The sequence below is a fragment of the Chrysemys picta genome, chromosome 1 (genome assembly GCF_011386835.1).
Source record: "Chrysemys picta bellii isolate R12L10 chromosome 1, ASM1138683v2, whole genome shotgun sequence".
Taxonomy (NCBI): domain Eukaryota; kingdom Metazoa; phylum Chordata; order Testudines; family Emydidae; genus Chrysemys; species Chrysemys picta.
In genome coordinates this window covers 207,431,268-207,444,666 of record NC_088791.1, presented here as the reverse complement: position 1 = coordinate 207,444,666, position 13,399 = coordinate 207,431,268, and the positions used below count along the sequence as shown (strand labels likewise).

General features: G+C 38.1%; 1 protein-coding gene across 24 annotated transcripts in view; it reads right to left on the bottom strand.

Moving 5' to 3' along the window:
* The window catches only part of DMD (dystrophin), a 2,010,563-nt gene that overhangs the window by 1,269,883 nt on the left and 727,281 nt on the right, over positions 1-13,399 (bottom strand). For all 24 annotated transcript variants that reach the window (XM_065590838.1, XM_065590858.1, XM_065590878.1 and 21 more), the window contains 2 exons: positions 12,793-12,943; positions 2,445-2,564 (listed from right to left, as the gene is read on the bottom strand). In XM_065590838.1, the coding sequence (XP_065446910.1) occupies positions 2,445-2,564; positions 12,793-12,943 (271 nt within the window). The remainder of the gene's footprint in view (positions 1-2,444; positions 2,565-12,792; positions 12,944-13,399) is intronic.

Below are 13,399 nucleotides of genomic sequence, written 5' to 3'. Positions count from 1 at the left end.
CTTGTGCAGGGAACAGTAATGTAACTAATTATATTTAGTACATTTTTTAACCTAAACCCACATTTCATTTCCATGAAATGAAAGGAGGAATTACCCTCCAGATGATTCACAGAAAAAGCAGTCTCCCAATACTAATTTCATTTCAGAGGATGATGGGAACCACAAAGACATATGTGAGAAAAGACGACTAAATCTCAGCTAAAGTGACAGATGACACTGAGGAAGATTTTCAGATTTATCTTTCAAATGTGAGGCATTACAAACTTGGCTGCAATAATCAGAGTCCTTATGTCTGTGAAAATCTGGCAGTGAAGTGGCAGTGAAGATGCTGCAAATAATTCAGGGCTAAAATGGCCACATTAGAGCTTTCAATTCCCAATGATGAAATTATATCTCCTCCGTACTTTACCATGGAACTTGTATTCCATCAATATAGGGGCAGTTCAGTATGCCTTCAAAAGTCTAATTCTTTTCCATAGTAAGGGGGAAAAATAAGTTATCCTGTTTTACACTCAAAGATTTCATAAACATACCTATAGTTTTTGTCATGCTATTGTATCAATGTGGCTGTTCATTGTTCCCCCCAAAGTAGTTTCTTCTGCACTTTTGAATCTCCTAGAGAACACAATCAGCTTGGAAGTTGTTCATCATACTCACAAGAGAACTAAACAGAAGACAATGAAAACACTGACTGCCTCCAATCTGATCCTTGAGACCTAAGGACCACAGTGTGACTGGTCCTGCCCAGATGTGCAAGACCCTTGTAACTAGAGCTGTTTGAATTTCTTTCAACAATGTTTTTTTTTTCCCAAATGAAAAATTTCTTTGCCAACACACAATTTATGGGAAAAAATAATTTTTATTGAAAATTTGTTTTTCCAAAAAACTTTAGAAATAAAATTTCTTATCATTTTTGCTGAGTCAGCAGTTCTTCTGGGCGCTTCTAGTACTGTGAAGTCCCCTCACATACGTTCCAATGAGGGTTACAGTTTAAAAGTCACATTCATAGTGCTAAAAGGCAATATATCTGTGCATATGTAATTAAGAACAATATATGCTTTTCTGATTTTGTGCTTGCATATTTAAGAATTTCAGTAATAACAATGAGCACATTTTTTAAACCCGAGTGCCTAAAGGTATGCTCGTAAATGTAGGAAATGCCATGCTGGATCAGAGAATACTAACTGTGCATTGTGTGAAAAACCATTTCCTTTTATCAGTTTTGAATTTGCCACTTTTCCATTTCATTGACTGTCTGCTGATTATTATTATTTGCACTGCAGTAGCACCTAGTGTCCCCAGTCAGAGCTCCACTGTGCTAGGCACTGTACAAACATAAATGTTTGTAATCTCTTTTGGGGCAGAGACTATCTAAAATAGATAGAGGTGTCCGAGGGATGGGGGGAAAACAAGCTAGTAGTGAAACATCTATTTGGTATAATAAGCAGTGGTCACACTTTCTTCCAGTAGACTAGGTGACGTAACATTTATTCTGACTTTCCTTACCATCCCCCAGCTCCCCTTTTTTTACACTATGAGTGGGACATTATTTCAGTGGAAAAGGTATAATTTATCACTTATTGCTCCTGTACACAGCATGGAAAGTTTAGAAAAGATCTCTAGTTCTTGGACTCCCTCCCCCCCACCTTTTTTAAAGGTTAAGTAAGAGTAGATGCTGTGGTATGTTGTTCCACGTTATGACAATTTTCCTCAGTTTATCAGCAACAATGGATACTGCATTTCTTTAGGAACTGCTCTTCTTGTCATTTCAGTACCGCAGTGACACAGGACAATGCAGCATCAGGAACAGAGATGGTTGCAAACAACTCAGTTTTGTTGTTAAACCAGATGAACATGAAATGCCTGTTTATGTCTGAGCCCTAAAGCGATTGCAGCCAACTTATTTCCCTCTCGTTCCCCTATTTGGAGATTGAGCATGAGACTAAATTGTGTCAGAGATAAGTAGCCTGAAGCAGCTGGCTGGAGAGATGACATTTCACCAGGATACAAAACAAATGCACACAGAAAAAAATGAGAAAATAAGATAAGGTGGTTGAGATTGCACACTGGACAGGTACGCTTGTACCACTGTGTCTGGAGTAACTCAGAGCTTACCAAATCATTTAAAGCTCATTTTGATCAAATATTTCAGACAGATTGTCAGAGTGAATGTTGTACCAGAGAACCTAAAAGAAGGGTTGTGTGTACATAGTGCACAAGGAAGGCTGGACAATTGCTTTTTATCTTTAGTTTATAGATGGTATGTAACCCCTTTTTCTGATTTCATACAAAAAAACTTAACATTTTTAAATATTTAAGGCACTTTCCCCCAAAATATTTTCATTTAGCCATGCACATAAAAAAAAGGACTGACAAAAATATTTCTTGAGGGATGCTTAAGATGGATGCTATTTTTTTAATATATAAAGTAATTCAACATTTACCTGAAGTTGTTCTTCCAGTGCAGCAGTAGCTTTATCTCCACCACTTTCATCCACCACAACTACCATATGAGTAAGGGAATTCACCCTGACTTGTTCCTGTTCCAAGTCTTCTTGAAGTGCCTAAAAAAAAAGGGGGGGGGAAATCTATTATCTCTCTTTAGACAGGAAGATTCCAGTCCCCAAACAGAGTTCTGTGCCAGAGTAGAATCTCTGACTAAAAAATGGGAATACATGAGCAGTAAGGTGCTACAATGTGCAAGTATAGTTGTCCCTTTCTTGAAAACTATCTAGTACAATCTGTGTTTCCTCACTAAGTGTTTAGTTCTCTCATCAACATTCAGAATGAAACTTTGGATTGAAAAAGATTTGTTGAGCTTGTGTAGGTGACATTTTATAAATATCAATAGCTTGCTCATTTTAAATGGATATTAGATTACTTTTTTAACAGTGTTTGTATAGGTTATAGTATTACACATAAAAACTATGTTAAAGAACATTATTAAAGTTGCAATGTCAAATACCCAAAACTTAGGAAATACTAGTATTAAGGTTGCCTGTGCAACCTTAACTTTTCCCTCTCTTGTGTGGGGCATTATGATTGCAGTCTTTAATTACATGATCACATACTACTTTTGCCACAGGACCCCTGCTTCGATCAGTACACAGGATGATTGGTGCCTACTTAATGAGCAGCTATTGTTTTTTGTTTTTTAATATGTTTTTTTCTCCTCGTTGTTCAATGTGTAGCCCCCCTGCCTTATTTACTGTACACTATTCAAACCTTGCTCTGAAGATAGTTTAAATTTTACCTTAACGGATGTTTTTTTCTTTTATTTACTGCCTCATGGCCTTTTCTTTGGCACTCAACATTATAGTGTGAGTGCATTACAAACATTAATGAATTTATTTTCAGATGAGTGGTAGCATCCCCATTTTACAGGCATAGAGAGATTAAGGCCAAAAGAAACTGTTAATTTTAGGTGTCCAGTCTCAGACTCTGAGGACCGTAGTACTTAGCATTGCATAACACTTTATATGTTGCAAGTACTGTTCCTACTGACTGCAGTTGCAACTGCGAATTCTAAGCATTTCTGGAAATCAGACCCCAGGGTCTCAAGTCAGGAACCCAGAAATGAACAAACAAATAGAAACCACCTGTAAAAAATTTGGTTTCAGTGACTTGCCCAATATCACATAGGAACTCTGTAGAACTCAATTCCAGAGGGCAGCATAAAAGTGCCTTAGACATGAGACTATCCTTTCTCTTCCTGTGACCCCTGCTTGTTCTGTACATTCCTTCCAACTTTTGCAAAAAGTGAAACAGAGGTCCTACAGACAACAATACCCTTTACTACCCAACCTTGTTGCATCCCCAGAGCAGCTCTGCCCTGTGCACTGAACAAGGCAAGGGTTCACTGGAAAAAGCCAGTATGTGATAATGTAATTAAAGACTAGAATAAAACATATGCACAGGAGGGGTGAATTAAAGTTGGCAGCTTGTTGCCCCAGTCTTTCTCCCTAGACTTGTCCAAGTCTATTTTCTCCCTGCTCCCCCAGGTCTGGCAGTTGTGCCCTCTACTGCCTGACCGAGGGGAGGAGATCGCTATCAGAGTGCAGGCTCCCTGTTATCATGTCTGATGCCCAAACCCAGATCCAGTACAGTTAACACCACCCTAGAGGTACAAATTGCAAAGAAAATCCTGCTCAGCTCCAGGCTGGAGCATGATCAGTGAAGACAGGACATTTGGGGATTTATGCTGCTAAAATCTAACAAATCTCTACTGAGCATAAGCAAACTGCAATATTTAAAAGTTTTATAACTTAGCCAAATTTGGGCAGTTTTTTATGGAGATGATAACAGCACATCCATGTCACAAAGATGACCCATCCATCAAATGTTAATTCCCTGCTCTAAAGCATGGGGACACTAGAACATCTAAAACACAAGTTAACAGATTATATTTAACAGGGGGTGGGGGAGGGACACATTTTTTTCCCTACCCTCATTCTCAAGAATGACTGAACTGTTATGGTTGAAATTTTCAAAGAAAAAAAAATCAGCGGTAGACAGATCTAGCATGGAAAACTTCATCCCAAATGGTTAAAGTTTGGCAAAGTTCTAAGCAACTGAAAATACTCTTGTATTGGGAAAAGTCAGGAAACCTTAATATGCAGAAGCCACCATCCATGTGCATGTTTCATGCTTCAGAGTAAGAGGTAAACAGTGAGGTGGCAAAGTGTGCAGATGATACTAAACTGCTCAAGATAGTTAAGACCAAAGCAGACTGTGAAAGAACTTCAACAAGATCTCACAAAACTATGTGATTGGGCAACAAAATGGCAAATGAAATTTAATATGGATAAATGTAAAGTAATGCACAATGGAAAAAATAACCCCAACTATACATAAAATATGATGGGGGCTAATTTAACTACAACTAATCAGGAAAGAGATCTTGGAGTCATTGTGGATAGTTTTCTGAAGATGTCCATGCAGTGTGCAGTGGCAGTCGCAAACAGGATGTTAGGAATCATTAAAAATGGGATACAGAATAAGATGGAGAATATCTTATTGCCCTTATATAAATCCATGGTACGCCTACATCTTGAATACTGCGTACAGATGTGGTCTCCTCATCTCAAAAAAGATATACTGGAATTAGAAAAGGTTCAGAGAAGGGCAACTAAAATGATTAGGGGTTTGGAACGTGTCCCATGAGGAGAGATTAAAGAGGCCAAGGCTTTTCAGCTTGGAAAAGAGGAGACTACGGGGGATATGATAGAGGTATATAAAATCATGAGTGGTGTAGAGAAAGTGAATAAGGAAAAGTTATTTACTTGTTCCCATAATATAAGAACTAGGGGCCACCAAATGAAATTAATGGACAGCAGGTTTAAAACAAATAAAAGGAAGTTGTTCTTCACACAGCACACAGTTAGCCTGTGGAACTCCTTGCCTGGGGAGGTTGTGAAGGCTAGGACTATAACAGGGTTTAAAAGAGAACTGGATAAATTCATGGAGGTTAAGTCCATTAATGGCTATTAGTCAGGGTGGGTAAGGAATGACATCTCTAGCCTTTGTTTGTCAAAGGGTGGAGATGGATGGCAGGAGAGAGATCACTTGATCATAATCTGTTAGGTTCAATCTCTCTGGGACACCTGGCATTGGTTACAGTTGGCAGACAGGATACTGGGCTGGACGGACCTTTGGGCTGACCCAGTATGGCCATCTGTTTTCTCTTGTTTTATACTTACAAAGTAACACCCGTGTACTGTCAATTAACATTTTGATAATGGAGAGACTCTCAAAATGCAGGGCAGGAAGCCACCTCCAACCAACATCTAGTCCAGCCCCCTACGCAGAGGCAGGACCAAATTCCTGACATGCATTTGACCACTCTGTTCTTAAAATCATCTAATGACAGGGATTCCACACCTCCCTTGGAAGCCTATTCCAGAGCTTAACCACCCTTATAATTAGTAAGTTTTTTCAAATATGTAACCTAAATCTCCCTTTCTGCAGATTAAGACCATAATATCTTATCCTACCTTCAGTGTACAGGGAGAACAATTGATCACTGTCTTCTTTATAACATCCCTTAACATATTGCAAGATTTATCAGGTCCCCTCTCCCCGGTCACCATTTTCTCAAGACTAAACATGCTCAGTTTTGTTTTGTTTTTATTTGTTTTTTAACCTTTCCTCATAGGTCAGGTTTTCTAAACCTTTTATCACTATAATTTTTGTTACTGTCCTCAGAACTCTCTCCAATTTGTCCACATCTTCCTTAAAGTGTGGATCCAAACCTGGACACAGTTACATATAACACTCCAGTTAATTCACCCCAGAATGATATTAGCCTTTTTTGCAATGCATTGCATTGATGACTCTTATTCAGTTTGTGATCTACTATAACTCCAGATCATTTTCAGACATTCTACAGCCTTTCTAGTTATTCCCCATTTTGTAGTTGTGCTTTGATTTTTCCTTCCTCAGTGTAGTACTTTGCAGTTGGCTATATTGAATTAAATCTCATTGATTTCAGCACAATTTCCAATTTGCCAAGGTCATTTTGAATTCTAATGCTGTCCTCCAAAGTGCTTCCAACCCCTTCCAGCTTTTTATCATCCACAGATTTTATAAGGATATACTCCACTTCATTATCCAAGTCATTAAGGAAAATATTGAATACCCCCAGACCCAGCACAGACCCCCACATAATACCTATTAGACAAGCACTCCCAGTTTGACAGCAATCCATTGATAAGCACATTTTGAGTATGGTCTTTCAATCAGTTATGCGCCTACCTTATAGTAATTCCATCTAGACCACATTCCCTTAGTATTTCGAATGGCCACAATCAATATAGTGGGGCAGATTTTTGTTTTTGTTCCATTCCCTTGGCAAATTCTTTGCAGAGGACTTATGCAAGAGGCAAAGTCCTCCGCTTGGGATTCCCCTGGTAGAGGGGAGCCTCAGAAGGCATGGAGAAGGCATTAGCAAACCCCTTTCCCTCTTTCTTCACAGACTGCAAGGACGGGCAGTAGAATGTGTGAATTTCACTAGCTAGCCACAGACTAGAATTTACGAGAGAGGAATGTTGTTCAATAATAAGAGCTTTGAAAGGCACAAAATTATTAACTTCAGTTACTGGAATTGTTGAGACCAGAACTCATGGTCTCTTCCTGATTTTCAGCCTGGTACACCTCCCCCTAGGCCAAAATAGTTGCTGTTGTAATCTCCTTTTCCTTGTCCTCCAGATCTAGGGTTCTTCCCTGAGACTGGAACACACTCAGTGCAGTCAGTAGGCAGGGAGTTCTTTGAGGCATTCTCAATGTAGATGGGATGTTCAAAGATTTTAGAATCAAGCTCTTCTGAGCATGTAAAAATAGCAATTTTCAGAGACTTATAATTTGGATAAATTTTGGGATATTTTCATGGGGACAGCAAAAGACATCTCTTTGATCCCAGGGCTATGCCTTTGCCATGTTTGAAACATCATAGTTGCCAGAGCTTTTCAGTGAAATTATTGAGGAGGAGTGGAATTAATACTGGCAAAACTACCTATTTTTCCCCTTTCCTTGCTCTCGGGAAAGGTTAAATGTTAAAAAACAAACACCACCAAGACAACCTGTGAAAGAGCAAGCTTGGAAAATTTCAGCCAGAATAGGTAAAGTCTAGAAAAGGTTTAAGCAACTGAAAACAGGTTACATAATGGAAAGTGTTAGGGAACCTTTACTATATAAATTTCATAACTTGTAGCAGCTCTACATATCATATGTACTATATTATTACTCATTCTGACCTGTGTACTGGGTAAAACCCGACAATCACTATGTTCTCGAGTGAACTCACGTTGAAAAATTATAGAAGACAAAAACACCACATCACCCATAGGTGGACACTTCTCACTCCATACCCCTTCTGCGTAACAATCTAATCTTTATTACCCACTTAATCTCAAGTGACATCTGTTATTCCCTACACTTAACTATCAATCCCAATTTATATTTAGCTCAGTTACGATTTCTTTCCCCAGACCTGAAGAACTGTTTCGTTCGAAAATTTGAACCTTCCACCAACAGAAGTTGGTCCAATAAAAGATGTTACCTTACCCACCTTGTCCCTCTCACTGTCATGGCAATTCATAGGAAAAAAACTATAGTGCAAGAACAAAAACAGAATTCCTTCCCATTCTTAACAACAACTTGTATCAAATCACTGGTGAAATAGAACTGGGCACCACTCACAGACAGTGACAACAGCTCAAACGAACAAATGTTGGGATAACAAAAATAATAAAGTAATCTAGCAGCACCAAAAGCAGATTTAGACAGAGCTCCTATTCTGCTTCACAAACTACATCCTCACTCTTGTCACCAGAAATGTGCTTAGCTGACTGATTCCCTGGCAATTAAATCAAGGAGTAACAGGATAAAATAACAATAAATCATTATAGCCTCAAATAATAAACTCTGCCTGCAGTGGACAAACTGCCCTTTTCCACAGCAGCATACAACAGATGTTTCAGAGAATAGAGTGGTTTTCTCTGACAGATGATGTATATAATTGTACCATGTATCAAAATAATGGGAACCAAAAAAGAAAAATGGGGCTATTCATACCCACCCACTCAAACATGATTTTTGTGGAAGGAGTGTGAGCAGCTGTGTACAATTGCTGTTCAGTGACATGAAAACCAGAGAAGGGCCCAAGTCTGAAAATTAGATCCAGATCGTCCAGTCAGTGGGTGTGTGGGTTAAAATGGTTTAATTATAACTTCAGAAGGTTAAAAATCCAGTCAGCTCCCTGACTACATCGTTAAGAGAGATTTGACAGGAGAGTACCCCAATTATCGTAGTGTAAGTCTCAAACATACAGAATGAAATCCAATAAACTAGTTTCCTTTGCGTAGAGGAAATAGGGATTAAACAAGGCAACAGCTCAAATTTATATCAGACTTATTTAAGAATGAGGAAGGCGTCAGTCATGTAACAAAGACAAAAGATCATCAGAGGATAGTCATCTTTCAACATGACAGAAAACAGCAATGTTATAAAGAGAAAAATGTAACCAGCATCTGCGATACATAGAACAGGGGGATACTGTAAGCAAGGCAAATAGCCTTAAATAATACAGGACTCTCTGCTCTCTCCCACTGTGTGCTGCCTGTATTTCCCCCTCGCCTCTCTTATTAACTTTAAATAAATCAAAATCGGTGGTAGGCTTACAGATTCTCAAAACAAACGAAACAAAACAAAAAACAACCACCCAACCCTGAAGGCCATAAATGACAGATCTGTTCCTACTTCTAAAAAAATGGATTCCCAAAATATACAGTTATCAATTTGATCAAAAGAAGCACAGGCAGAGTATTGTACTAGCTCACAGAGATATACGTAACTGCAGCATCTTCCTTAGTAAAAAAGTCAAAATGTCCGTTGCGAATATTTTGCTAAATCGTGGTGAAAACCTGGCTCTACTGAAGTCAATGGATTGGTTTTTAAAGGCCAGAATTTCACACAAAATAACCAGAACCACTACCATGTGTCAAATTGTGCGACCATTTCCAACTAACCTAGGTCAACATTACAAAACATGCACTGGGATACTGATGAAGGTATCCAGATAGCGGAGAAAATTCCATGGTCAACCTTGATTAAAATCCAAGTGTGGAGAAAGTTTCCCACATACCTTTTCATTTTTAGGGACATACTGCAAACTCAAAAAGTGGCAACTTTCCAAGGTTTTATTTTTATAATGAAAATTTTGCACAATTCTCCAGCAAAACTCTAAACTTCTGAAATTTTTAGCCAGTTTAACTGTATAAAGTGAAATCTATACACAATTTTAAAAGTGCATTTTTGTTTAAATCACAAAATTTTAAATATGTAGCCTTTCTAGGCAAATTAACAATCTTCAGTTTCTCTCAGGTAGGCAGATTTCTTTCAGTTTTTAAAATGCATAGCCAAGACTACTTGCAGCAGTAGAGAAAATACCTAAAATACAGGTCAAATGCTTTTTGACAGTTTCTTGGACAATTATGCCAAAGTAGTTTGGCAAACCTATCGTGAGATCTATAAACATGTTCCTTTTTGTGGCCCTAAAACCCCCTGGAGTTTGTCTTTGGCACAGTTCAGATAGAAACTGTCCTTTCCAGCTGAAAGTCTCGTACAACACTAAGTTAAGAAGGAGAGCTTCCTGGTAAGAATTCCTCTATCTTTTCCCGGCCGTGAATAACAATCAATCCTAGATCTGTTTTATTGAATGGTTTCTCTTCTCAGGATTGGAGTTCACTCACTCTACCTGTGCCCACAAAGAGAAATCGGAGTATCAGTCTCAAAAGCATGAGCAGTATTTGACACAACATACAGAAGAGGGAGATTAAATGTAACCAAAGATACTGAGTTTGAGTCAAGAGGCAGAAAATAAAATGAACAAAATAGATATTCTAGGTGTGGAAGGAAACAAGGGGCCAGGAACTAATCAAAGGGAGATAAGGAGAAAGAATGAATATGACAGAAACACACGAGAGAAAGAGAGGGGTTGCTGCATTCCATCTACCAAACCAACCCATCATTCTGGCTGTAACTACCCAATCTGATGTCATCTTCTCATTTCTGTTTTCTGAACTCTCCAGTTCCTCCCAACAAATGCCACAGTACTAATACTATGCAGTAACTGAGAATGTATACATCCATGCTAAGGATGTGAACCTTTCAAAACTCAGAGATTACTTATACCTTGTCCTGAAATTAAGTACCCACTGTGTTGTTCATATCTAGTACAATAAAACTTGGTTTCAACTGTTTTCCCCACACATTGTATACTGCCATTAATTTTTATCTTTGCTGCGTATGCAGCTTTGTTATACTGCAAGAATCAGGGGGCATAGATGCAGAATATAATACAAAATAAATTCTATGTGAATGTTGCAGATATTTTTGAAATGTCTGCGAACATCTTGTCCTCCAGTTACTACCTACAGACAGGTTCTACCTGCGAAGAATTTTAATCCATGCCCAACGGGGAGGGGAAAAAAACTCTTTTTTAATCACTTTACTGTCTGAATGATCCCTGAGAAGATGGAGTTGAAACCTTATTTTTTAAGTATGCATCCACAACGTTAACCGACTCACCACATTCAGAAATGTGGAATTAGTATATGGGAGAGGTAATTTTCTGAATACCCTGGAGACCCAGGGTGGAAGTCCTAGCCCCACTGAAGTCAGTGATGAAACACTCCATTGACGTCACTGTGGCCAGAATTTTACTCTCAAAACAAAGAGATGCACCCATTAAGCTCAAAGTTCTTAAAGGGAATGTAGTGTTTCATTGGCACAAGAAATTATTACCTTTAATGCCATTAGCATTCAAATACCATACATGTCAAAAGAAAAACAAGAACTCAGTAAACAATTTCTGAGTGAACTTGTCATATATATTTTTTCAGTCCCAGATTATCTTTCCACCTTACGGGGGGGGGGGGGGGGGGGGAAGAGTTTCATTTAGTGCTCAGAAAATGGCTGGACTGGAAAGCCTGGAAGCTGAAATCTTCTATTTATCCACAGACCAATTACAGCATAGGAAGCAGCAACAGCACCACCACTAGCTTTTCCCGACTTCCTCACTAGTATGAGAGTTCTTCTGTGTCATGGTTAAGTGAAGAGCTCAGTCTCCATGCAGTTCTTGGCCTCTGCTGCCGCCCCAAGGCCGTATATTGGTTTAATTTCTGATTATAGGTTTTGTGGACTAAAATTGGACTAAAACCATCAACTCATTCCAAGATGATAAAAGGGATCAGATGGTAAAAACTTGTGTACTATAACTGAACTGGATTTGAACCACTAACATAGAGTTGAAGGACACCTTAATCTCTTCACACTTTCTGGAATCACATCTCCCAGGTCTTATGTTTTTTCTGATATTTATCTTCCTATCTTCTATCATGATGCATATGTGTTTCTATATACATGCGCGCACACACACACACACACACACACACACACAAAGATATATATATATACAAATACACAAAGAATTATTGAATTTAGCACAATTTTAAAAATCTGCTTTATGTAACTCTGTTTTTAAGACTCCTTTTAAAAGTGATTATCACAGCCTTACCAGAATTCTTATTTGCTGTATTGAATTTATTTGCCTATGTTCTTATTAATTTAATGTATGCAGTTTTTAACTCTTAATCATTCCAATTTAAGAAACACTTTTTTACATAAGAATGCAAACAAGCTTGGACAAATATCTTTCTTTCACCAATTGCTGGTTTGTTATTTTTCATAATTAAATACATTTTTCAAAAAAATCTCTTCCATTACAAAGCTAGAGACTACACTTGGATAACTTTACAATGCTCAGGGGCTACATACTTAGAGTCCCAGTACTGCTATTGAGCTTTGGAATCCCAATTATAACAACTAATCGTGTCTTGTTGCTACTACAGCACACAGAAGAAAGCACACGATGACAAGAGGAAAAAAACATGGGAGTAATAAAATCTGAAATGTTATGCTTTGTAATAAAAAGGATATTACAATTGCCTATTTTCTTGATATCCAACCAGAATTTCTAGTCTAGTAAATTATGAATATGAGAAAGAATAAAGAAAATCCCAGTGTTATTAAAAAATTCTGAATTGCAATGCAGTCTCTATACAAAGACTTGGTCATTCTGAAAAGCTTAAACTTCAATAAATGAAATATTCTGCACTACTCTTCTCTAATACTACTTTTGGAGCTTTAAAAATGTGAAAAGTTCATTGATATACGTTCCTTCTTTAAACAATATTTTGACTCCCAACAGTAACGTACGTATGTAAAATAGCTTACCTTGTGTTCTTCTACTTGATGTTTTAAGTCTTCTAGATCAGGGCCCAGGGGCTCTGACTCAATTTTCTTTGTCCTTTCTTCTGTTTTTGCTAGCCAGTCAGATAACTGTGTTAGTTGCTGATTCTGCAGGTCCATGAGAATTTTATGTAAGCTAGAAACAAGGAAAATCATCACTTACATTTGTACATGTAAGAAACCAGTAAGCAGAAAGGTTTGCTTACACTTGCACTTTTTTAAAAGTTAAATTTAATACTTGTATCAATAGGTGCTCACAAGCCAGCCCTGGTACAGTACTGCAGGTTTACCCACCTTGTCCTACTAATAGGTTTAAACCACTACCTAGAAAGGCAATATATTCATCTCAGATGGTAGTTTGGATTCCAAGCCCATTCCATTTGCCGAGACTGCCAACAAAGGTACCATTTTATGTTTTCAAATGGATGGAAACAGAGGCCACAACTCATTTCTGTGGCAATGTACTGAGAGACATCCGGTAACACTGAAATTGGCCCATCCTGATCAGCCTGATTTGAACCAGTCAATGTGAAATATCTCACTTTACTAGCTGGGCATTATCTATTTATTGCTGGCACTTCAAACCAGTGCA